The sequence below is a fragment of the Lampetra fluviatilis genome, unplaced genomic scaffold (genome assembly GCF_964198595.1).
Source record: "Lampetra fluviatilis unplaced genomic scaffold, kcLamFluv1.1 SCAFFOLD_589, whole genome shotgun sequence".
Taxonomy (NCBI): Eukaryota; Metazoa; Chordata; class Hyperoartia; order Petromyzontiformes; family Petromyzontidae; genus Lampetra; species Lampetra fluviatilis.
In genome coordinates, this window is record NW_027621811.1 from 33,992 (window position 1) to 57,767 (window position 23,776).

A 23,776-nucleotide genomic window follows, 5' to 3' on the forward strand; every position below is an offset into this window, starting at 1 on the left:
GAGCCTTAGTCTGGCTCTGTGAGCTCCAGTAATTGACACAGAACCTTGTGAGAGCCTTAGTCTGGCTCTGTGAGTCTCAGTGATTAACACTGAACCCTGTGGGAGTCTCAGTGATTAACACTGAACCCTGTGGGGGTCTCAGTGATTAACACTGAACCCTGTGGGAGTCTCAGTGATTAACACTGAACCCTGTGGGAGCCTCACTGATTAACACTGAACCCTTTGGGAGTCTCAGTGATTAACACTGAACCCTGTGGGAGTCTCAGTGATTAACACTGAACCCTGTGGGAGTCTCAGTGATTAACACTGAACCCTGTGGGAGTCTCAGTGATTAACACTGAACCCTGTGGGGGTCTCAGTGATTAACACTGAACCCTGTGGGAGTCTCAGTGATTAACACTGAACCCTGTGGGAGCCTCACTGATTAACACTGAACCCTTTGGGAGTCTCAGTGATTAACACTGAACCCTGTGGGGGTCTCAGTGATTAACACTGAACCCTGTGGGAGTCTCAGTGATTAACACTGAACCCTGTGGGAGTCTCAGTGATTAACACTGAACCCTTTGGGAGTCTCAGTGATTAACACGAACCCTGTGGGAGTCTCAGTGATTAACACTGAACCCTGTGGGAGTCTCAGTGATTAACACTGAACCCTGTGGGAGTCTCACTGATTAACAATGAACCTTGTGGGAGTCTCACTGATTAACACTGAACCCTGTGGGAGTCTCAGTGATTAACACTGAACCCTGTGGGAGCCTTAGTCTGGCTCTGTGAGCCCCAGTGATTAACACAGTTCCCTATGGGAGTCTTAGTCTGGCTCTGTGAGCCCCAGTGATTAACACAGAGCCCTATGGGAGTCTTAGTCTGGCTCTGTGAGCCTCAGTGATTAACACAGAGCCCTATGGGAGCCTTAGTCTGGCTCTGTGAGCCCCAGTGATTAACACATATCCCTATGGGAGTCTTAGTCTGGCTCTGTGAGCCTCAGTGATTAACACAGAGCCCTATGGGAGCCTTAGTCTGGCTCTGTGAGCCTCAGTGATTAACACTGAGCCCTGTGGGAGTCTTGGTCTGGCTCTGTGAGCCCCAGTGATTAACACTGAGCCCTGTGGGAGTCTTGGTCTGGCTCTGTGAGCCCCAGTGATTAACACTGAGCCCTATGGCAGCCTTAGTCTGGCTCTGTGAGCCTCAGTGATTAACACTGAGCCCTGTGGGAGTCTTGGTCTGGCTCTGTGAGCCCCAGTGATTAACACTGAGCCCTATGGGAGCCTTAGTCTGGCTCTGTGAGCCTCAGTGATTGAACAGTGAGTGGTGGGGTCGAGTGTGGGAAACTCCCCACCTCTTCTTCAAGACGCGCTGGGCAAGAGCTCCACCCGGGACGCGGGTTGTGAGCGTGCAGTTGCAGGCCTGCGCCTTTACCCTGACGTCATCTCGCTCTCAGCGGTGACCTGAGACTACCTGAGGGGTGGGTGGGCTGAATGAGCGGTGGGCTGGACTACCTGGGCGGTGGGCGTGGTCATCTTAGCGGTGGGCGTGGTCATCCGAGAGGTGGGCGTGGTCATCTGAGAGGTGGGCGGGGCTATCTGAGAGGTGGGCGGGGCTACACGAGCAGTGGGCGGGGCTAGCGGGGCAGTGGGCGGGGCTACCAGGGCAGTGGGCGGGGCTACACGAGCAGTGGGCGGGGCTACCTGGGCAATGGGTGGGGCTAGCGGGGCGCTGGGCGGGGCTAGCGGGGCGGTGGGCGGGGCTAGCGGGGCAGTGGGTGGGGCTACCTGGGCAGTGGGCGGGGCTACCTGGGCAGTGGGTGGGGCTAGCGGGGCGGTGGGCGGGGCTACCTGGGCAGTGGGTGGGGCTAGCGGGGCGGTGGGCGGGGCTACTCACATGGAGGCGGTGTAGTCGGTGAACATGGCCGACCGGGGGATCCAGAGTCCGATGCAGGAAGTGATGGAGATCACCTGTAAAGCACACGTGACGAGCCTGTGGGTCTCTGTGTGGTGAGTCTATGGGTCTCTGTGTGAGTGAGTCTATGGGTCTCTGTGTGGTGAGTCTGTGGGTCTCTGTGTGGTGAGTCTATGGGTCTCTGTGTGATGAGTCTGTGGGTCTCTGTGTGGTGAGTCTATGGGTCTCTGTGTGGTGAGTCTGTGGGTCTCTGTGTGGTGAGTCTGTGGGTCTCTGTGTGGTGAGTCTGTGGGTCTCTGTGTGATGAGTCTGTGGGTCTCTGTGTGATGAGTCTGTGGGTCTCTGTGTGGTGAGTCTGTGGGTCTCTGTGTGGTGAGTCTATGGGTCTCTGTGTGATGAGTCTGTGGGTCTCTGTGTGGTGAGTCTGTGGGTCTCTGTGTGGTGAGTCTATGGGTCTCTGTGTGATGAGTCTGTGGGTCTCTGTGTGGTGAGTCTGTGGGTCTCTGTGTGGTGAGTCTGTGGGTCTCTGTGTGGTGAGTCTGTGGGTCTCTGTGTGGTGAGTCTGTGGGTCTCTGTGTGAGTGAGTCTGTGGGTCTTTGTGTGGTGAGTCTGTGGGTCTCTGTGTGGTGAGTCTGTGGGTCTCTGTGTGATGAGTCTGTGGGTCTCTGTGGGATGAGTCTGTGGGTCTCTGTGTGGTGAGTCTGTGGGTCTCTGTGTGGTGAGACTATGGGTCTCTGTGTGATGAGTCTGTGGGTCTCTGTGTGGTGAGTCTGTGGGTCTCTGTGTGGTGAGTCTATGGGTCTCTGTGTGATGAGTCTGTGGGTCTCTGTGTGGTGAGTCTGTGGGTCTCTGTGTGGTGAGTCTGTGGGTCTCTGTGTGGTGAGTCTGTGGGTCTCTGTGTGGTGAGTCTGTGGGTCTCTGTGTGAGTGAGTCTGTGGGTCTCTGTGTGGTGAGTCTGTGGGTCTCTGTGTGATGAGCCTGTGGGTCTCTGTGTGATGAGTCTGTGGGTCTCTGTGTGGTGAGTCTGTGGGTCTCTGTGTGGTGAGTCTGTGGGTCTCTGTGTGACGAGCCTGTGGGTGTCTGTGTGGTGAGTCTGTGGGTCTCTGTGTGGTGAGTCTGTGGGTCTCTGTGTGGTGAGTCTGTGGGTCTCTGTGTGGTGAGTCTATGGGTCTCTGTGTGGTGAGTCTGTGGGTCTCTGTGTGGTGAGTCTGTGGGTCTCTGTGTGGTGAGTCTGTGGGTCTCTGTGTGGTGAGTCTATGGGTCTCTGTGGTGAGTCTGTGGGTCTCTGTGTGATGAGTCTGTGGGTCTCTGTGTGGTGAGTCTGTGGGTCTCTGTGTGGTGAGTCTGTGGGTCTCTGTGTGATGAGCCTGTGGGTGTCTGTGTGGTGAGTCTGTGGGTCTCTGTGTGGTGAGTCTGTGGGTCTCTGTGTGGTGAGTCTGTGGGTCTCTGTGTGGTGAGTCTATGGGTCTCTGTGTGGTGAGTCTGTGGGTCTCTGTGTGGTGAGTCTGTGGGTCTCTGTGTGATGAGTCTGTGGGTCTCTGTGTGGTGAGTCTATGGGTCTCTGTGGTGAGTCTGTGGGTCTCTGTGTGATGAGTCTGTGGGTCTCTGTGTGACGAGCCTGTGGGTCTCTGTGTGGTGAGTCTGTGGGTCTCTGCGTGGTGAGCCTGTGGGTCTCTGTGTGGTGAGTCTGTGGGTCTCTGTGTGGTGAGTCTGTGGGTCTCTGTGTGGTGAGTCTGTGGGTGTCTGTGTGGTGAGTCTGTGGGTCTCTGTGTGGTGAGTCTGTGGGTCTCTGTGTGGTGAGTCTGTGGGTCTCTGTGTGGTGAGTCTGTGGGTCTCTGTGTGGTGAGTCTGTGGGTCTCTGTGTGGTGAGTCTGTGGGTCTCTGTGTGAGTGAGTCTGTGGGTCTTTGTGTGGTGAGTCTGTGGGTCTCTGTGTGGTGAGTCTGTGGGTCTCTGTGTGATGAGTCTGTGGGTCTCTGTGGGATGAGTCTGTGGGTCTCTGTGTGGTGAGTCTGTGGGTCTCTGTGTGGTGAGACTATGGGTCTCTGTGTGATGAGTCTGTGGGTCTCTGTGTGGTGAGTCTGTGGGTCTCTGTGTGGTGAGTCTATGGGTCTCTGTGTGATGAGTCTGTGGGTCTCTGTGTGGTGAGTCTGTGGGTCTCTGTGTGGTGAGTCTGTGGGTCTCTGTGTGGTGAGTCTGTGGGTCTCTGTGTGGTGAGTCTGTGGGTCTCTGTGTGAGTGAGTCTGTGGGTCTCTGTGTGGTGAGTCTGTGGGTCTCTGTGTGATGAGCCTGTGGGTCTCTGTGTGATGAGTCTGTGGGTCTCTGTGTGGTGAGTCTGTGGGTCTCTGTGTGGTGAGTCTGTGGGTCTCTGTGTGACGAGCCTGTGGGTGTCTGTGTGGTGAGTCTGTGGGTCTCTGTGTGGTGAGTCTGTGGGTCTCTGTGTGGTGAGTCTGTGGGTCTCTGTGTGGTGAGTCTATGGGTCTCTGTGTGGTGAGTCTGTGGGTCTCTGTGTGGTGAGTCTGTGGGTCTCTGTGTGGTGAGTCTGTGGGTCTCTGTGTGGTGAGTCTATGGGTCTCTGTGGTGAGTCTGTGGGTCTCTGTGTGATGAGTCTGTGGGTCTCTGTGTGGTGAGTCTGTGGGTCTCTGTGTGGTGAGTCTGTGGGTCTCTGTGTGATGAGCCTGTGGGTGTCTGTGTGGTGAGTCTGTGGGTCTCTGTGTGGTGAGTCTGTGGGTCTCTGTGTGGTGAGTCTGTGGGTCTCTGTGTGGTGAGTCTATGGGTCTCTGTGTGGTGAGTCTGTGGGTCTCTGTGTGGTGAGTCTGTGGGTCTCTGTGTGATGAGTCTGTGGGTCTCTGTGTGGTGAGTCTATGGGTCTCTGTGGTGAGTCTGTGGGTCTCTGTGTGATGAGTCTGTGGGTCTCTGTGTGACGAGCCTGTGGGTCTCTGTGTGGTGAGTCTGTGGGTCTCTGCGTGGTGAGCCTGTGGGTCTCTGTGTGGTGAGTCTGTGGGTCTCTGTGTGGTGAGTCTGTGGGTCTCTGTGTGGTGAGTCTGTGGGTGTCTGTGTGGTGAGTCTGTGGGTCTCTGTGTGGTGAGTCTGTGGGTCTCTGTGTGGTGAGTCTGTGGGTCTCTGTGTGGTGAGTCTGTGGGTCTCTGTGTGGTGAGTTTGTGGGTCTCTGTGTGGTGAGTCTGTGGGTCTCTGTGTGGTGAGTCTGTGGGTCTCTGTGTGGTGAGTTTGTGGGTCTCTGTGTGGTGAGTCTGTGGGTCTCTGTGTGGTGAGTTTGTGGGTCTCTGTGTGGTGAGTCTGTGGGTCTCTGCGTGATGAGTCTGTGGGTCTCTGTGTGGTGAGTTTGTGGGTCTCTGTGTGGTGAGTCTGTGGGTCTCTGTGTGGTGAGTTTGTGGGTCTCTGTGTGGTGAGTCTGTGGGTCTCTGCGTGATGAGTCTGTGGGTCTCTGTGTGGTGAGTTTGTGGGTCTCTGTGTGGTGAGTCTGTGGGTGTCTGTGTGGTGAGTCTGTGGGTCTCTGTGTGATGAGTCTGTGGGTGTCTGTGTGGTGAGTCTGTGGGTCTCTGTGTGATGAGTCTGTGGGTGTCTGTGTGGTGAGTCTGTGGGTCTCTGTGTGATGAGTCTATGGGTGTCTGTGTGGTGAGTCTGTGGGTCTCTGTGTGATGAGTCTATGGGTGTCTGTGTGGTGAGTCTGTGGGTCTCTGTGTGGTGAGTCTGTGGATCTCTGTGTGAGTCTATGGGTCTCTGTGTGGTGAGTCTCTGGGTCTCTGTGTGGTGCGTCTGTGGGTCTCTGTGTGGTGAGTCTGTGGGTCTCTGTGTGATGAGTCTGTGGGTCTCTGTGTGGTGAGTCTGTGGGTCTCTGTGTGGTGAGTCTGTGGGTCTCTGTGTGATGAGTCTGTGGGTCTCTGTGTGGTGAGTCTATGGGTCTCTGTGGTGAGTCTGTGGGTCTCTGTGTGATGAGTCTGTGGGTCTCTGTGTGACGAGCCTGTGGGTCTCTGTGTGGTGAGTCTGTGGGTCTCTGCGTGGTGAGCCTGTGGGTCTCTGTGTGGTGAGTCTGTGGGTCTCTGTGTGGTGAGTCTGTGGGTCTCTGTGTGGTGAGTCTGTGGGTGTCTGTGTGGTGAGTCTGTGGGTCTCTGTGTGGTGAGTCTGTGGGTCTCTGTGTGGTGAGTCTGTGGGTCTCTGTGTGGTGAGTCTGTGGGTCTCTGTGTGGTGAGTTTGTGGGTCTCTGTGTGGTGAGTCTGTGGGTCTCTGTGTGGTGAGTCTGTGGGTCTCTGTGTGGTGAGTCTGTGGGTCTCTGTGTGGTGAGTCTGTGGGTCTCTGTGTGGTGAGTCTGTGGGTCTCTGTGTGGTGAGTTTGTGGGTCTCTGTGTGGTGAGTCTGTGGGTCTCTGCGTGATGAGTCTGTGGGTCTCTGTGTGGTGAGTTTGTGGGTCTCTGTGTGGTGAGTCTGTGGGTGTCTGTGTGGTGAGTCTGTGGGTCTCTGTGTGATGAGTCTGTGGGTGTCTGTGTGGTGAGTCTGTGGGTCTCTGTGTGATGAGTCTGTGGGTGTCTGTGTGGTGAGTCTGTGGGTCTCTGTGTGATGAGTCTATGGGTGTCTGTGTGGTGAGTCTGTGGGTCTCTGTGTGATGAGTCTATGGGTGTCTGTGTGGTGAGTCTGTGGGTCTCTGTGTGGTGAGTCTGTGGATCTCTGTGTGAGTCTATGGGTCTCTGTGTGGTGAGTCTCTGGGTCTCTGTGTGGTGCGTCTGTGGGTCTCTGTGTGGTGAGTCTGTGGGTCTCTGTGTGATGAGTCTGTGGGTCTCTGTGTGGTGAGTCTGTGGGTCTCTGTGTGGTGAGTCTGTGGGTCTCTGTGTGGTGAGTCTGTGGGTCTCTGTGTGGTGAGTCTGTGGGTTTCTGTGTGGTGAGTCTGTGGGTCTCTGTGTGGTGAGTCTGTGGGTGTCTGTGTGGTGAGTCTGTGGGTCTCTGTGTGGTGAGTCTGTGGGTCTCTGTGTGGTGAGTCTGTGGGTCTCTGTGTGGTGAGTCTGTGGGTCTCTGTGTGGTGAGTCTGTGGGTCTCTGTGTGGTGAGTCTGTGGGTCTCTGTGTGGTGAGTCTGTGGGTCTCTGTGTGGTGAGTCTGTGGGTGTCTGTGTGGTGAGTCTGTGGGTCTCTGTGTGGTGAGTCTGTGGGTCTCTGTGTGGTGAGTCTGTGGGTCTCTGTGTGGTGAGTCTGTGGGTCTCTGTGTGGTGAGTCTGTGGGTCTCTGTGTGGTGAGTCTGTGGGTGTCTGTGTGGTGAGTCTGTGGGTCTCTGTGTGGTGAGTCTGTGGGTCTCTGTGTGGTGAGTCTGTGGGTCTCTGTGTGGTGAGTCTGTGGGTCTCTGTGTGGTGAGTCTGTGGGTCTCTGTGTGATGAGTCTGTGGGTCTCTGTGTGGTGAGTCTGTGGGTCTCTGTGTGGTGAGTCTGTGGGTCTCTGTGTGGTGAGTCTGTGGGTCTCTGTGTGGTGAGTCTGTGGGTTTCTGTGTGGTGAGTCTGTGGGTCTCTGTGTGGTGAGTCTGTGGGTGTCTGTGTGGTGAGTCTGTGGGTCTCTGTGTGGTGAGTCTGTGGGTTTCTGTGTGGTGAGTCTGTGGGTCTCTGTGTGGTGAGTCTGTGGGTGTCTGTGTGGTGAGTCTGTGGGTCTCTGTGTGGTGAGTCTGTGGGTCTCTGTGTGGTGAGTCTGTGGGTCTCTGTGTGGTGAGTCTGTGGGTCTCTGTGTGGTGAGTCTGTGGGTCTCTGTGTGATGAGTCTGTGGGTCTCTGTGTGGTGAGTCTGTGGGTCTCTGTGTGGTGAGTCTGTGGGTCTCTGTGTGGTGAGTCTGTGGGTCTCTGTGTTGTGAGTCTGTGGGTTTCTGTGTGGTGAGTCTGTGGGTCTCTGTGTGATGAGTCTGTGGGTCTCTGTGTGGTGAGTCTGTGGGTCTCTGTGTGGTGAGTCTGTGGGTCTCTGTGTGGTGAGTCTGTGGGTGTCTGTGTGGTGAGTCTGTGGGTCTCTGTGTGGTGAGTCTGTGGGTGTCTGTGTGGTGAGTCTGTGGGTCTCTGTGTGGTGAGTCTGTGGGTCTCTGTGTGGTGAGTCTGTGGGTCTCTGTGTGGTGAATCTGTGGGTCTCTGTGTGGTGAGTCTGTGGGTCTCTGTGTGATGAGTCTGTGGGTCTCTGTGTGGTGAGTCTATGGATCTCTGTGTGAGTCTATGGGTCTCTGTGTGAGTGAGTTTATGGGTCTCTGTGTGAGTGAGTCTATGGGTCTCTGTGTGAGTGAGTCTATGGGTCTCTGTGTGGTGAGTCTGTGGGTCTCTGTGTGGTGAGTCTGTGGGTCTCTGTGTGGTGAGTCTGTGGGTCTCTGTGTGGTGAGTCTGTGGGTCTCTGTGTGGTGAATCTGTGGGTCTCTGTGTGGTGAGTCTGTGGGTCTCTATGTGAGTCTATGTGTCTCTGTGTGAGTCTATGGGTCTCTGTGTGAGTGAGTCTATGGGTCTCTGTGTGAGTGAGTCTATGGGTATCTGTGTGAGTGAGTCTATGGGTCTCTGTGTGAGTCTATGGGTCTCTGTGTGAGTGAGTCTATGGGTCTCTGTGTGAGTGAGTCTATGGGTCTCTGTGTGAGTGAGTCTATGGGTCTCTGTGTGAGTGAGTCTATGGGTCTCTGTGTGAGTGAGTCTGTGGGTCTCTGTGTGAGGGAGTCTATGGGTCTCTGTGTGAGTGAGTCTATGGGTCTCTGTGTGAGTGAGTCTATGGGTCTCTGTGTGAGTGAGTCTATGGCTGTCTCGATGAGTGAGTCTATGGGTGTCTGTGTGAGTGAGTCTATGAGAGTTTCTGCGAGTGAGTGAGTCTATGAGAGTCTCTGTGAGTGAGTCTATGAGTCTCTGTATGTGTGAGTGAGTCTATGAGTCTCTGTGTGAGTGAGTGAGTCTATGAGTCTCTGTGTGAGTGAGTGAGTCTATGAGTCTCTGTGTGAGTGAGTGAGTCTATGAGAGTCTGTGTGAGTGAGTCTATGAGAGTCTCTGTGTGTGTGAGTGAGTCTATGAGAGTCTGTGTGAGTGAGTCTATGAGAGTCTCTGTGTGAGTGAGTGAGTCTATGACAGTCTCTGTGTGAGTGAGTCTATGTGTCTCTGTGTGAGTGAGTCTATGAGAGTCTCTGTGAGTGAGTCTATGAGTCTCTGTGTGAGTGAGTGAGTCTATGAGTCTCTGTGTGAGTGAGTGAGTCTATGAGAGTCTCTGCGTGAGTGAGTGAGTCTATGGGAGTCTCTGCGAGTGCGTGTGGAGTCTGTCGGACTCACGGGGGCCGCTCCGTTGATCCACACGAGTGTCTTCCGCTTGTAGGGGCACTGGATCTTGCGCTGCAGGTAGACCACCTCCTCCAGGTAGACCGCCGTGCACAGCGCCGTGAGCAGCGTCAGGCCTCCGTACAGCAACGCCATCGTCAAGTCCATGCCTGACTCGCCATCATCAGCAGCATCATCGCCATCAGCAGCAGCATCATCATCAGCACCATCATCATCATCAGCACCATCAGCACTATCATCACCATCATCATCACCATCAGCAACATCAACACAATCATCATCACCATCATCATCATCAGCACTATCAGCACAATCATAAACACAATCATCATCACCATCATCAGCAGCAGCATCATCAACACCATCAACACAATCATCATCACCATCATCATCATCAACACCATCAGCACCATCATCACCATCATCATCATCAGCACTATCAGCACAATCATAAACACAATCATCATCACCATCATCAGCAGCAGCACCATCAACACCATCAACACAATCATCACCATCACCATCATCAACACCATCAGCACCATCATCACCATCATCATCATCAGCACTATCAGCACAATCATAAACACAATCATCATCACCATCATCAGCAGCAGCACCATCAACACCATCAACACAATCATCACCATCACCATCATCAGCACCATCATCATCATCACCATCATCATCACCATCAGCAGCACCATCAACACCGCCATCATCAGCATCATCATCACCATCAGCATCATCAGCATCATCGCCATCATCAGCATTATCGTCACTATCAGCATCATCGCCATCATCAGCATCATCGCCATCATCAGCATCATCGCCATCATCAGCATCATCGTCACCATCAGCATCATTGCCATCATCAGCATCATCATCACCATCAGCATCATTGCCATCATCAGCATCATCATCACCATCAGCATCATCGCCATCATCAGCATCATCGCCATCATCAGCATCATCGTCACCATCAGCATCATTGCCATCATCAGCATCATCGTCACCATCAGCATCATCGCCATCATCAGCATCATCGTCACCATCAGCATCATCGCCATCATCAGCATCATCGCCATCATCAGCATCATCGTCACCATCAGCATCATTGCCATCATCAGCATCATCGTCACCATCAGCATCATCGCCATCATCAGCATCATCGTCACCATCAGCATCATCGCCATCATCAGCATCATCATCACCATCAGCATAATCGCCATCATCAGCATCATCATCACCATCAGCATCATCGCCATCATCAGCATCATCGTCACCATCAGCATCATTGCCATCATCAGCATCATCATCACCATCAGCATCATCGCCATCATCAGCATCATCGTCACCATCAGCATCATGGCCATCATCAGCATCATCGTCACCATCAGCATCATCGCCATCATCAACATCATCGTCACCATCAGCATCATCGCCATCATCAGCATCATCATCACCATCAGCATCATCGCCATCATCAGCATCATCGTCACCATCAGCATCATCGCCATCATCAGCATCATCGTCACCATCAGCATCATCATCACCATCAGCATCATCGCCATCATCAGCATCATCGCCACCATCAGCATCATCTCCATCATCAGCATCATTGCCACCATCAGCATCATCATCACCATCAGCATCATCGCCATCATCAGCATCATCGCCATCATCAGCATCATCGCCATCATCAGTATCATCGCCATCATCAGCATCATCGTCACCATCAGCATCATCATCACCATCAGCATCATCGCCATCATCAGCATCATCGCCACCATCAGCATCATCGTCACCATTAGCATCATCGTCATCATCAGCATCATCGTCACCATTAGCATCATCGTCATCATCAGCATCATCGTCACCATCAGCATCATCGCCACCATCAGCATCATCGTCATCATCAGCATCATTGTCACCATCAGCATCATCGTCACCATTAGCATCATCGCCATCATCAGCATCATCGTCACCATCAGCATCATCGTCACCATTAGCATCATCGTCATCATCAGCATCATCGTCACCATTAGCATCATCGCCATCATCAGCATCATCATCATCACCATCAGCATCATCGCCACCATCAGCATCATCATCACCATCAGCATCATCACCATCATCAGCATCATCGTCACCATCAGCATCATCGCCACCATCAGCATCATCATCACCATCAGCATCATCGCCATCATCAGCATCATCGTCATCATCAGCATCATCGTCACCATCAGCATCATCGCCACCATCAGCATCATCGTCACCATCAGCATCATCGTCACCATCAGCATCATCGTCACCATCAGCATCATCGCCATCAGCATCATCGCCACCATCAGCATCATCGCCACCATCAGCATCATCGCCACCATCAGCATCATCGCCACCATCAGCATCATCGCCACCATCAGCATCATCGCCACCATCAGCATCATCGTCACCATCAGCATCATCGTCACCATCAGCATCATCACCATCAGCATCATCGCCACCATCAGGATCATCGCCACCATCAGCATCATCGCCACCATCAGCATCATCGCCACCATCAGCATCATCGCCACCATCAGCATCATCGCCACCATCAGCATCATCGCCACCATCAGCATCATCGCCACCATCAGCATCATCGCCATCATCAGCATCATCGCCATCATCAGCATCATCGTCACCATCAGCATCATCATCACCATCAGCATCATCGCCACCATCAGCATCATCGCCACCATCAGCATCATTGCCATCATCAGCATCATCGCCATCATCAGCATCATCGTCACCATCAGCATCATCGCCATCATCAGCATCATCGCCATCATCAGCATCATCGCCATCATCAGCATCATCGTCACCATCAGCATCATCATCACCATCAGCATCATCGCCATCATCAGCATCATCGTCACCATCAGCATCATCGCCACCATCAGCATCATCGCCATCATCAGCATCATTGCCATCATCAGCATCATCGCCACCATCAGCATCATCGCCATCATCAGCATCATCATCATCATCAGCATCATCAGCACCGCCATGGCAACATCCATGCCTGACTCGCCATCATCATCATCAGCACCATCACGAGCACCATCAGCACCGCCACCGTCATCATCATCAGCATCATCACGATGAATGTGTCCGTAACGTAGGTGTAGTGACGTAACTGGAGTCGCTATGGCGAGTAGCGGCAGGTATTGTCACAAGAGTGAGTCTCCATTTAAAGCTTTCGTGACTGCAGGGATTCATCTTCTTGGTTCTTTCGGTAAAGTCGTCACGTAGAATGGAAATAATAAAATAATAAAAATAAAACATAATAAAATAATTCTCACGACGTTTCGGCCACCACGCAAGCAGCCGTCCTCAGGTGGATGATGAGTGAATCTGTGCGTCTTGAGTCTCTCTCTGGCACCAGAGTGGGTATGGCATGGAAGCGCGCCCTAGGGGGCATGGTTCGATTGAAAGCTTTCGTGACTGCAGGGATTCATCTTCTTGGTTCTTTCGGTAAAGTCATCACGTAGAAGGGAAATAATAAAATAATAAAAATAAAACATAATAAAATACAATTCTCACGACGTTTCGGCCACAACGCAAACAGCCATCCTCGGGTGAAGAACAGGTCTGTCGGAAAGACAGCGTCTGAATGAGCACCACCAGGTTTGGCAGCGTATATTTAAGCTGGGTTAGAGGGGGAAGGGCGCCTTGACAAAGTGATTTGCATATCAAGAAGAATTTAGCATATTTATGGGAAATGCAGATATGGGATTAGTCACAACTTGTGGAATGCGTAGGAGGTGGGGGGTGGTCTCTAAGTCATATTGTGCCCGTGCATTATGTAGGATTAGCAGCATCAAAGGGAGGAGGTAGCTGTAATAAAGGGAAGGAATTTTAATCGTAAGGAGCTGCAGCAACTAAACGACCACGTAAACAACTAAAATATAAAATGACTTTTGGGGTACGAGGCTGCCCCACGCACGCTAGGTGAGTGTGGGTGTGGGTGGGTGAGTGTGGGTGGGTGAGTGAGTGTGGGTGGGTGAGTGTGGGTGGGTGAATGAGGGTGAGTGAATGAGTGGTGAGTAACCTACTTTGCAGCATGACTTCTGACGTAGGAGGCTGCCCCACACACGCCGGGTGAGTGAGTGTGAGTGAGTGAGTGAGTGTGAGTGAATGAGTGTGAGTGAGTGAGTCAGGGTGAGTGAGTGTGAGTGAGTGTGAGTGAGTGTGGGTGAGTGAATGAGGGTGAGTGAGTGAGTGGTGAAGTGCCTACTTTGCAGCATGACTTCTGACGTAGGAGGCTGCCCCACACACGCCGTGTGAGTGTGTGAGTGAGTGTGAGTGAGTGAGTGTGAGTGAGTGTGAGTGAGTGTGGGTGGGTGAATGAGGGTGAGTGAATTAGTGGTGAGTAACCTACTTTGCAGCATGACTTCTGACGTAGGAGGCTGCCCCACACACGCCGGGTGAGTGTGTGAGTGAGTGTGAGTGAGTGTGAGTGAGTGTGGGTGGGTGAATGAGGGTGAGTGAGTGAGTGGTGAACTGCCTACTTTGCAGCATGACTTCTGACGTAGGAGGCTGCCCCACGCACGCCGTGTGAGTGTGTGAGTGAGTGTGAGTGAGTGTGAGTGAGTGTGGGTGGGTGAATCGTCCGGCAAAACAACCTCCTACCTCCTCGCGGTGCCGGACGGGCAACACTGTCGTGGGCAGTGCTGTGGGGGGAGGGCCAATGCCCATTGGCCTCTCCCCTAATGGCGTCTGTGACCACCACAGTGGCTAAACGGGGGCTCTGGACGGGTGCGAGGGGCTGGTAACCCCTCCACCTTCAATTAACCACCACTAAACTACGAATTAAACATGAACCTGTAATTAATAAGCTTGTGCCGGAGGCCCCGGGGGGTCAGGCTTTTATGACGTCTCCTGGCCAAACCCCATTTGGCGGAGCCAGGAGATTGAATTTTAACCCTCGGGGCTCCTCCAGAAACAACGAAAAACCATTGCGGATGGCCACGTGGAATGTTCGAACGCTCACTGCGGAGGAGAGGCTGCCACTCCTCTGTCGGGAGCTGGACCGGTACCGCCTGGATCTCTGTGGCATTCAGGAGGTCCGGTGGACTGGTTCTGGCTCCTGCCACCATGAGGGGTGGACAGTCCTCTACTCGGGGCAGGAGACTGCCAAACAACAGGGTGTGGCTCTTCTTCTGAACAAAAGAATGAAGGGGGCGTGGGAGCGTGGCGGTGAGGTGTGGGAAGCTGTAAGCCCCAGGATACTTTGGGCTCGCCTTCCCATCAACCAGAGGCGAGGAGTGGTGGTCGTGGTTACTTATGCCCCCACCGAAGACGAACATCCGTGGAGGGATGCAGGCAAAGCCGATGAGTCGGACGCTTTCTATGACCTCCTGTCACAGGTGCTGGCTAAAGTGGCCACTCGGGACAGAGTCATCTTGTTGGGTGACTTCAATGCCCGAGTTGGTCATGATGCTGGCACCTGGTCTGGAGTGATTGGAAGGCATGGGCCAGATCAGCTCAATAATAACGGTAGGAGGCTGCTAGATTTTTGTGCAGCCCATGGGCTTGTAATTACCAACACGCTCTTCCGGCATCGGCGCATCCACACAACATCATGGATACATGCCGGGTCCAAGCAAGAACATCTGCTGGACTACATAGTGACGGACCAGCGGATGCGAGCCCATGTCCTTGACACCAGGACCTACCGTGGAGCTGATCTGACCTCTGACCATCGACTAGTCATCTGTAAGATGCGCCTGCCATTCTTCCACTCCGGTGGTGGGTGTACACCCAGGACCCCATTCCAACCAAAAGTGGCCTGGTCTCAGCTAGCTGATGAAAGTTGCAAGCGAGAATTTCATCATTGCTTGCAGCTGGGGTTGGCATCGTCCCCCACTCCACCTGATGTCGAGGGTAAATGGGCGAGGTTTAAGACTGTGACTCATGCAGCTGCAATGGCTGCTTTGGGTACGCGGTCCAGACCTCCCCAGAAACCCTGGCTGACGGAGGAGGTGTTCAGGTTAATTGAGAAAAAGCGACAGGCCCACTCTCATCGCCTACAGCATCCCACGTCAGAGAATGAGGAGGTTTACCGCAGCCTTCGCTCGGAGGTTTGGAGAGCCGTAAGGCGCTGTAAGGATGGGTGGTGGTCGCGGGTTGCTGAGGAGATGGAGTCTGCCTCAGTGGCCCGCGATCACAAATCACTATTTAACTCCATCAAAAAAGTAACCTGCAGCGCCACACCTATTACCATCATTAGAGGAAAAAACGGTGATCCAATCTCCGACCCCCAGGAACAGGTTTGCAGATTTGCTGAGCATTTCTGTGAGGTCCTGGGGGAGGGAAAATCTCTCAGCCAGGAAAACATCATGGCACAAAGTGGGGATAACCCTGCTGAGGCTGCGGTGCCTCAAATATTGGAAGAGGTCACCCCCTGTGAGTGGCTGGCTGAGGTACCAGCTGTTGAGGAAGTACTGAGGGCGATCCGGAGTCTGAGACCAGGGAAGGCACCGGGCAGAGATGATCTCCCAAGCGAAATGCTGAGGGAGGGTGGCGTTTGTGCACAGACTGCCCTATATGACATCATAACAACAGTCTGGACCACTGGACGGGTTCCGCAGGACTGGAAGGATGCCCTGGTGGTCCCCCTCTTTAAGAAGGGGGACCGTACCGACTGTAACAACTACAGGGGCATCTCACTCCTCAGTGTGCCGGGTAAGGTCCTGGCAAGGATTATTCAACATCGCCTTGCTAGGCACGCTGAGGAGAGGCTTGCGGAGCCCCAATGCGGTTTCAGGAAAGGGCGGTCCTGCACAGATGCCATATTTTCTGTCCGTCTGCTACAGCAGAGGTGTAGGGAATTCCAAAAAGACCTACATCTCTGCTTTATTGACCTGGTCAAGGCCTATGATACCATCAGTAGGACTGGGCTCTGGGTTGTTCTTCGTGCTTTCGGAGTCCCTGACCCTCTGCTCACGATCATTAAGGACCTTCATTATGGTGAGCGGGCCCGGGTAAAACTACGTGGCCGGGAGTCGGAGCCTTTCCCTGTACACCTTAGGGTGCGACAGGGATGTCCTCTGGCTCCCACATTATTTAACATCTATTTCGACTGCATAGTTCGTGAAGCCTTCAATAGCTGTACCGGGGGAATTACCATTTGGTACAGATATAATGGGAGGCTGATCGACGCCCGGGTGCGATCAAGGGATGGCTCCCTATTGGTCAACCACGTTATGTATGCCGATGATTTGGTAATAGCTGCTCATTCAGAAGAGGAGTTGGAGACGCTGCTGCTGAGACTGGAGCGTGCCACTAAGAGGTGGGGCCTTACCATCAGCCCCACCAAAACTAAGCACCTGCCTGGGTATTTTGTACCATCGGGCACTCCACCCCCACAACTCTCAATCGGTGATGGGGCAGTTGTGGAGAGAGTGGAGAGTTTCCCATACCTGGGCAGTGTGCTTATGCCCGGCTCCAGTTTATCAGCAGAGGTCTCACTCCGAATCAGTCGAGCGGCAATATCTTTTCATCGGTTGCGTAACGCTGTGTGGAAGCTACCTGGTCTGTCGCTCCGCACGAAGCTTCAGGTCTTCTCGGCCACGGTCATTCCCTCCCTTCTCTACGCTTGCGAAACGTGGACCCCCCTAGTGGAGCATCTTCGCCGGTTGGAAACATTTAGGCTGGCCTGCCTACGATCCATCCTGGGTTTAACCAGGCTGGATTGTGTGAGGAGCTCACAAGTCCTTGAAAGATCTGGGCAAAGTCCCATCAGTGAGCTCCTCCGGCAGGCAAGGCTGCGTTGGCTGGGTCATGTAGCCCGCATGCCCAGCCACCGCATGCCTAAACAGCTTTTGTTCGGCCGGATCGAGGGGGCTAAACGGGCGCGGCACGGGCTAGAGAAGAGATGGAGTGATGTGGCACAGGAGGACGTGGAGCTGAGTGGACTTGCCGATGACTGGTACCAGCGGTGTCAAGATCGGCCTCAGTGGAGGAGGCTCGTGAAGGACGCTACTGGGCAGTTGGAGGCAGTCGCCCTCCAACAACAACGGAGGGCGGAGGAGCGACGCTCACAACAACGAGCGGAGCGCCGGGTGGCTAAAGCACAGCAAGTTGGCACAGTAGGGGGCACAGGTGGTGCATCAGCCAGTCATCTCGGTCATCTCGGTCAGTCGACCCGTGGCACCTGGGTCTGCCCCGTGACCTCCTGCCAGCGGGCGTTCGACACTTCACGTGGCCTCAGGGTGCACATGGCCTGGCACAAGCGTCGTGGTGACGTCACCGCCACTTAGTGGCGAATGGCGGTTGTTGTTGTTGTTGTTGTGGGTGAATGAGGGTGAGTGAATGAGTGGTGAAGTGCCTACTTTGCAGCATGACTTCTGACGTAGGAGGCTGCCCCACACACGCCGTGTGAGTGAGTGTGAGTGAGTGTGAGTGAGTGTGAGTGAGTGTGAGTGAGTGTGAGTGGGTGTGAGTGAGTGTGAGTGAGTGTGAGTGAGTGTGGGTGGGTGAATGAGGGTGAGTGAGTGAGTGGTGAAGTGCCTACTTTGCAGCATGACTTCTGACGTAGGAGGCTGCCCCACACACGCCGGGTGAGTGAGTGAGTGAGTGAGTGTGAGTGAGTGTGAGTGAGTGTGAGTGAGTGTGGGTGGGTGAATGAGGGTGAGTGAATTAGTGGTGAGTAACCTACTTTGCAGCATGACTTCTGACGTAGGAGGCTGCCCCACACACGCCGTGTGAGTGTGTGTGAGTGAGTGAGTGTGAGTGAGTGTGAGTGAGTGTGAGTGAGTGTGAGTGAGTGTGGGTGAGTGTGGGTGTGAGTGAGTGTGAGTGAGTGTGGGTGGGTGAATGAGGGTGAGTGAGTGAGTGGTGAAGTGCCTACTTTGCAGCATGACTTCTGACGTAGGAGGCTGCCCCACACACGCCGTGTGAGTGTGTGAGTGAGTGTGAGTGAGTGTGAGTGAGTGTGAGTGAGTGTGAGTGAGTGTGGGTGGGTGAATGAGGGTGAGTGAGTGAGTGGTGAGTAACCTACTTTGCAGCATGACTTCTGATGTAGGAGGCTGCCCCACACACGCCGTGTGAGTGTGTGAGTGAGTGTGAGTGAGTGTGAGTGGGTGTGAGTGGGTGAATGAGGGTGAGTGAGTGAGTGGGTGTGAGTGGGTGTGAGTGAGTGTGAGTGAGTGTGGGTGGGTGAATGAGGGTGAGTGAGTGAGTGGTGAAGTGCCTACTTTGCAGCATGACTTCTGACGTAGGAGGCTGCCCCACACACGCCGTGTGAGTGTGTGAGTGAGTGTGAGTGAGTGTGAGTGAGTGTGAGTGAGTGTGAGTGAGTGTGGGTGGGTGAATGAGGGTGAGTGAATGAGTGGTGAGTAACCTACTTTGCAGCATGACTTCTGACGTAGGAGGCTGCCCCACACACGCCGTGTGAGTGTGTGTGAGTGAGTGTGAGTGAGTGTGAGTGAGTGTGGGTGAGTGAATGAGGGTGAGTGAGTGAGTGAGTGTGAGTGAGTGAGTGTGAGTGAGTGTGAGTGAGTGTGGGTGGGTGAATGAGGGTGAGTGAGTGAGTGAGTGGTGAAGTGCCTACTTTGCAGCATGACTTCTGACGTAGGAGGCTGCCCCACACACGCCGTGTGAGTGTGTGAGTGAGTGTGAGTGAGTGTGAGTGAGTGTGAGTGAGTGTGAGTGAGTGTGAGTGAGTGTGGGTGGGTGAATGAGGGTGAGTGAATGAGTGGTGAGTAACCTACTTTGCAGCATGACTTCTGACGTAGGAGGCTGCCCCACACACGCCGTGTGAGTGTGTGTGAGTGAGTGTGAGTGAGTGTGAGTGAGTGTGGGTGAGTGAATGAGGGTGAGTGAGTGAGTGAGTGTGAGTGAGTGAGTGTGAGTGAGTGTGAGTGAGTGTGGGTGGGTGAATGAGGGTGAGTGAGTGAGTGAGTGGTGAAGTGCCTACTTTGCAGCATGACTTCTGACGTAGGAGGCTGCCCCACACACGCCGTGTGAGTGTGTGTGAGTGAGTGTGAGTGAGTGTGAGTGAGTGTGGGTGAGTGAATGAGGGTGAGTGAGTGAGTGAGTGTGAGTGAGTGAGTGTGAGTGAGTGTGAGTGAGTGTGGGTGGGTGAATGAGGGTGAGTGAGTGAGTGAGTGGTGAAGTGCCTACTTTGCAGCATGACTTCTGACGTAGGAGGCTGCCCCACACACGCCGTGTGAGTGTGTGTGAGTGAGTGTGAGTGAGTGTGAGTGAGTGTGGGTGAGTGAATGAGGGTGAGTGAGTGAGTGAGTGTGAGTGAGTGAGTGTGAGTGAGTGTGAGTGAGTGTGGGTGGGTGAATGAGGGTGAGTGAGTGAGTGAGTGGTGAAGTGCCTACTTTGCAGCATGACTTCTGACGTAGGAGGCTGCCCCACACACGCCGGGTGAGTGTGTGAGTGAGTGTGAGTGAGTGTGAGTGAGTGTGGGTGAGTGAATGAGGGTGAGTGAGTGAGTGAGTGAGTGTGAGTGAGTGGGTGTGAGTGAGTGTGAGTGAGTGTGGGTGGGTGAATGAGGGTGAGTGAGTGAGTGGTGAAGTGCCTACTTTGCAGCATGACTTCTGACGTAGGAGGCTGCCCCACACACGCCGGGTCCACGCTGCCATTCTCCAGCAGCATCTGGAGCAGCACGGGGGGCAACCTGGGGGGGTGGGTAGTGGGGGGGGGGTAGTAGGGGGGGTAGTGGGGGGGTAGTGGGGGGGGTAGAGTGGGGGGGTAGTGGGGGGGGGGGTAGAGGGGGGAGTTGTTAACGAACCAAACTCCACGTGCTGAGCAGAGGTTCACGAAGCCTGTGTGTCTGTGTGTGTGTCTGTGTGTGTGTCTGTGTGTGTGTCTGTGTGTGTGTCTGTGTGTGTGTCTGTGTGTGTCTGTGTGTGTCTGTGTGTGTGTGTCTGTGTGTGTCTGTGTGTGTGTGTGTCTGTGTGTGTGTGTCTGTGTGTGTGTGTCTGTGTGTGTGTGTCTGTGTGTGTGTGTCTGTGTGTGTGTGTGTCTGTGTGTGCATGTGTCTGTGTGTGTGTGTCTGTGTGGGTGTCTGTGTGGGTGTCTGTGTGTCTGTGTGTGTCTGTGTGTCTGGTGTGTGTGTCTGTGTGTGTGTGTCTGTGTGTGTGTCTGTGTGGGTGTCTGTGTGTCTGTGTGTGTCTGTGTGTGCGTGTGTCTGTGTGTGTGTGTCTGTCTGTGTGTGTATGTTTGTTTGTCTTTGTGTGTGTAGGATGTGCGTGTGTGTGAGTGGTGGTGTAGTGGTTCGCACTACGCTGCACTACAAACCGTCGTCCCGAGTTCGATTCCCGCTCATGGCGAGCACCAGTGACAATTATCAGAACCGGACCTGGGCCTCCCCTAGGTCGACTCAGCCTGGTTTGACGGTGTGTCGTAACATCGCCACTGATTGAGACAAAGACGGCCGGGCGTGCGTTGGTGCTCGCCACCCAAGATTCTCAGTCTGACATTGGAGTTGTCCTGGCGAGGTGGCGATATCAGAGCCGTCAACCCCGAATCAGTGCCCTGCCTTGTGACAGACCAATTCAGAGCTTATTGGTCACCCCGTGCCCCTTACACATCTCAAAGTTCCATCCTACGAAGTCCCATCACAAGGACAGAAACACAAACAAATAGACAAGAATTCTATATATTTTTTTAATATTGGAGTCTATGGGAGACTTTAACATTGGAGTCTATGGGAGACTTTAACATTGGAGTCTATGGGAGACTTTACATTGGAGACTATGGGAGACTTTAACATTGGAGTCTATGGGAGACTTTAACATTGAAGTCTATGGGAGACTTTAACATTGGAGTCTATGGGAGACTTTAACATTGGAGTGTATGGGAGACTTTAACATTGGAGTCTATGGGAGACTTTAACATTGAAGTCTATGGGAGACTTTAACATTGGAGTCTATGGGAGACTTTAACATTGGAGTCTATGGGAGACTTTAACATTGGAGTCTATGGGAGACTTTAACATTAGAGTCTATGGGAGACTTTAACATTAGAGTCTATGGGAGACTTTAACATTGGAGTCTATGGGAGACTTTACATTGGAGACTATGGGAGACTTTAAAATTGGAGTCTATGGGAGACTTTAACATTGGAGTCTATGGGAGACTTTAACATTGGAGTCTATGGGAGACTTTAACATTGGAGTCTACGGGAGACTTTAACATTGGAGTCTATGGGAGACTTTAACATTGGAGTCTACGGGAGTCTTTAACATTGGAGTCGATGAGAAACTTTAACAGCACTAGTGTATAGTGTAGTATATAGTGTAGTGTGTACTTTAGTCTTCTAGTGCAGCACTAACCGGTTGCTGTGTGTTGGAGAGTTAAACCCACTACTACATTCACAATTCGTTACTAGTGCAGCACTAACCGGTTGTGTGTGTTGGAGAGTTAAACCCACTACAACATTCATAATTCGTTACTAGTGCAGCACTAACCGGTTGCTGTGTGTTGGAGAGTTAAACCCACTACAACATTCACAATTCGTTACTAGTGCAGCACTAACCGGTTGCTGTGTGTTGGAGAGTTAAACCCACTACTACATTCACAATTCGTTACTAGTGCAGCACTAACCGGTTGTGTGTGTTGGAGAGTTAAACCCACTACAACATTCATAATTCGTTACTAGTGCAGCACTAACCGGTTGCGTGTGTTGGAGAGTTAAACCCACTACGACATTCACAATTCGTTACTAGTGCAGCACTAACCGGTTGCTGTGTGTTGGAGAGTTAAACCCACTACTACATTCACAATTCGTTACTAGTGCAGCACTAACCGGTTGTGTGTGTTGGAGAGTTAAACCCACTACAACATTCATAATTCGTTACTAGTGCAGCACTAACCGGTTGCTGTGTGTTGGAGAGTTAAACCCACTACAACATTCACAATTCGTTACTAGTGCAGCACTAACCGGTTGCTGTGTGTTGGAGAGTTAAACCCACTACTACATTCACAATTCGTTACTAGTACAGCACTAACCGGTTGCTGTGTGTTGGAGAGTTAAACCCACTACTACATTCACAATTCGTTACTAGTGCAGCACTAACCGGTTGTGTGTGTTGGAGAGTCAAACCCACTACAACATTCACAATTCGTTACTAGTGCAGCACTAACCGGTTGTGTGTGTTGGAGAGTCAAACCCACTACAACATTCACAATTCGTTACTAGTGCAGCACTAACCGGTTGTGTGTGTTGGAGAGTTAAACCCACTACAACATTCACAATTCGTTACTAGTGCAGCACTAACCGGTTGCTGTGTGTTGGAGAGTTAAACCCACTACAACATTCACAATTCGTTACTAGTGCAGCACTAACCGGTTGCTGCGTGTTGGAGAGTTAAACCCACTACAACATTTACAATTCGTTACTAGTGCAGCACTAACCGGTTGCTGTGTGTTGGAGAGTCAAACCCACTACAACATTCACAATTCGTTACTAGTGCAGCACTAACCGGTTGTGTGTGTTGGAGAGTTAAACCCACTACAACATTCACAATTCGTTACTAGTGCAGCACTAACCGGTTGCTGTGTGTTGGAGAGTTAAACCCACTACAACATTCACAATTCGTTACTAGTGCAGCACTAACCGGTTGCTGTGTGTTGGAGAGTCAAACCCACTACAACATTTACAATTCGTTACTAGTACAGCACTAACCGGTTGCTGTGTGTTGGAGAGTTAAACCCACTACTACATTCACAATTCGTTACTAGTGCAGCACTAACCGGTTGTGTGTGTTGGAGAGTCAAACCCACTACAACATTCACAATTCGTTACTAGTACAGCACTAACCGGTTGCTGTGTGTTGGAGAGTCAAACCCACTACAACATTCACAATTCGTTACTAGTACAGCACTAACCGGTTGCTGTGTGTTGGAGAGTTAAACCCACTACAACATTCACAATTCGTTACTAGTGCAGCACTAACCGGTTGCTGTGTGTTGGAGAGTTAAACCCACTACAACATTCACAATTCGTTACTAGTGCAGCACTAACCGGTTGTGTGTGTTGCAGAGTTAAACCCACTACAACATTTACAATTCGTTACTAGTGCAGCACTAACCGGTTGCGTGTGTTGGAGAGTTAAACCCACTACTACATTCACAACTCGTTACTAGTGCAGCACTAACCGGTTGTGTGTGTTGGAGAGTCAAACCCACTACAACATTCACAATTCGTTACTAGTGCAGCACTAACCGGTTGCTGTGTGTTGGAGAGTCAAATCCACAACATTTACTATCCGAGTTACGACGTTTCACCAGTAATTACAGCCGGCATCATCAGGCGGACAGCAGACAGTAGCTATGGAGAAATCCTCCTCCTGTTTCGCTCCTTAAACAGAGGGGGTAGAAGCGATGACGTCACTTGCGAGCTCGTCACGTGGTGGGCGGAGATTAATGAATGGATATAATATTGTATTCTTGGTTCTTTCGGTAAAGTCACGTAGAAGGGACATTATAATATAATGGAAATAAAGAAATAAAATTCTCACGACGTTTCCATTGCAATACAAGCAATCATCATCAGGTTTGAAAATGTTCTTGCTGTGATTTTCACACCTGATGACGATTGCTTGTG

At 52.4% G+C, this 23,776-nt stretch overlaps 1 protein-coding gene across 1 annotated transcript in view; it reads right to left on the reverse strand.

Annotated features, from left to right (window-relative positions):
* Positions 1-13,308, reverse strand: part of LOC144955727 (organic solute transporter subunit alpha-like) — a 43,725-nt gene extending 30,417 nt beyond the window's left edge. The window contains exons 1-3 of the mRNA XM_078885869.1: positions 13,267-13,308; positions 9,161-9,315; positions 1,879-1,952 (exon numbers count right to left, since the gene is read on the reverse strand). Of these exons, the coding sequence (XP_078741995.1) occupies positions 1,879-1,952; positions 9,161-9,315; positions 13,267-13,276 (239 nt within the window). The 5' untranslated portion in view covers positions 13,277-13,308. The remainder of the gene's footprint in view (positions 1-1,878; positions 1,953-9,160; positions 9,316-13,266) is intronic.
* Positions 13,309-23,776: the final 10,468 nt, after the last annotated feature.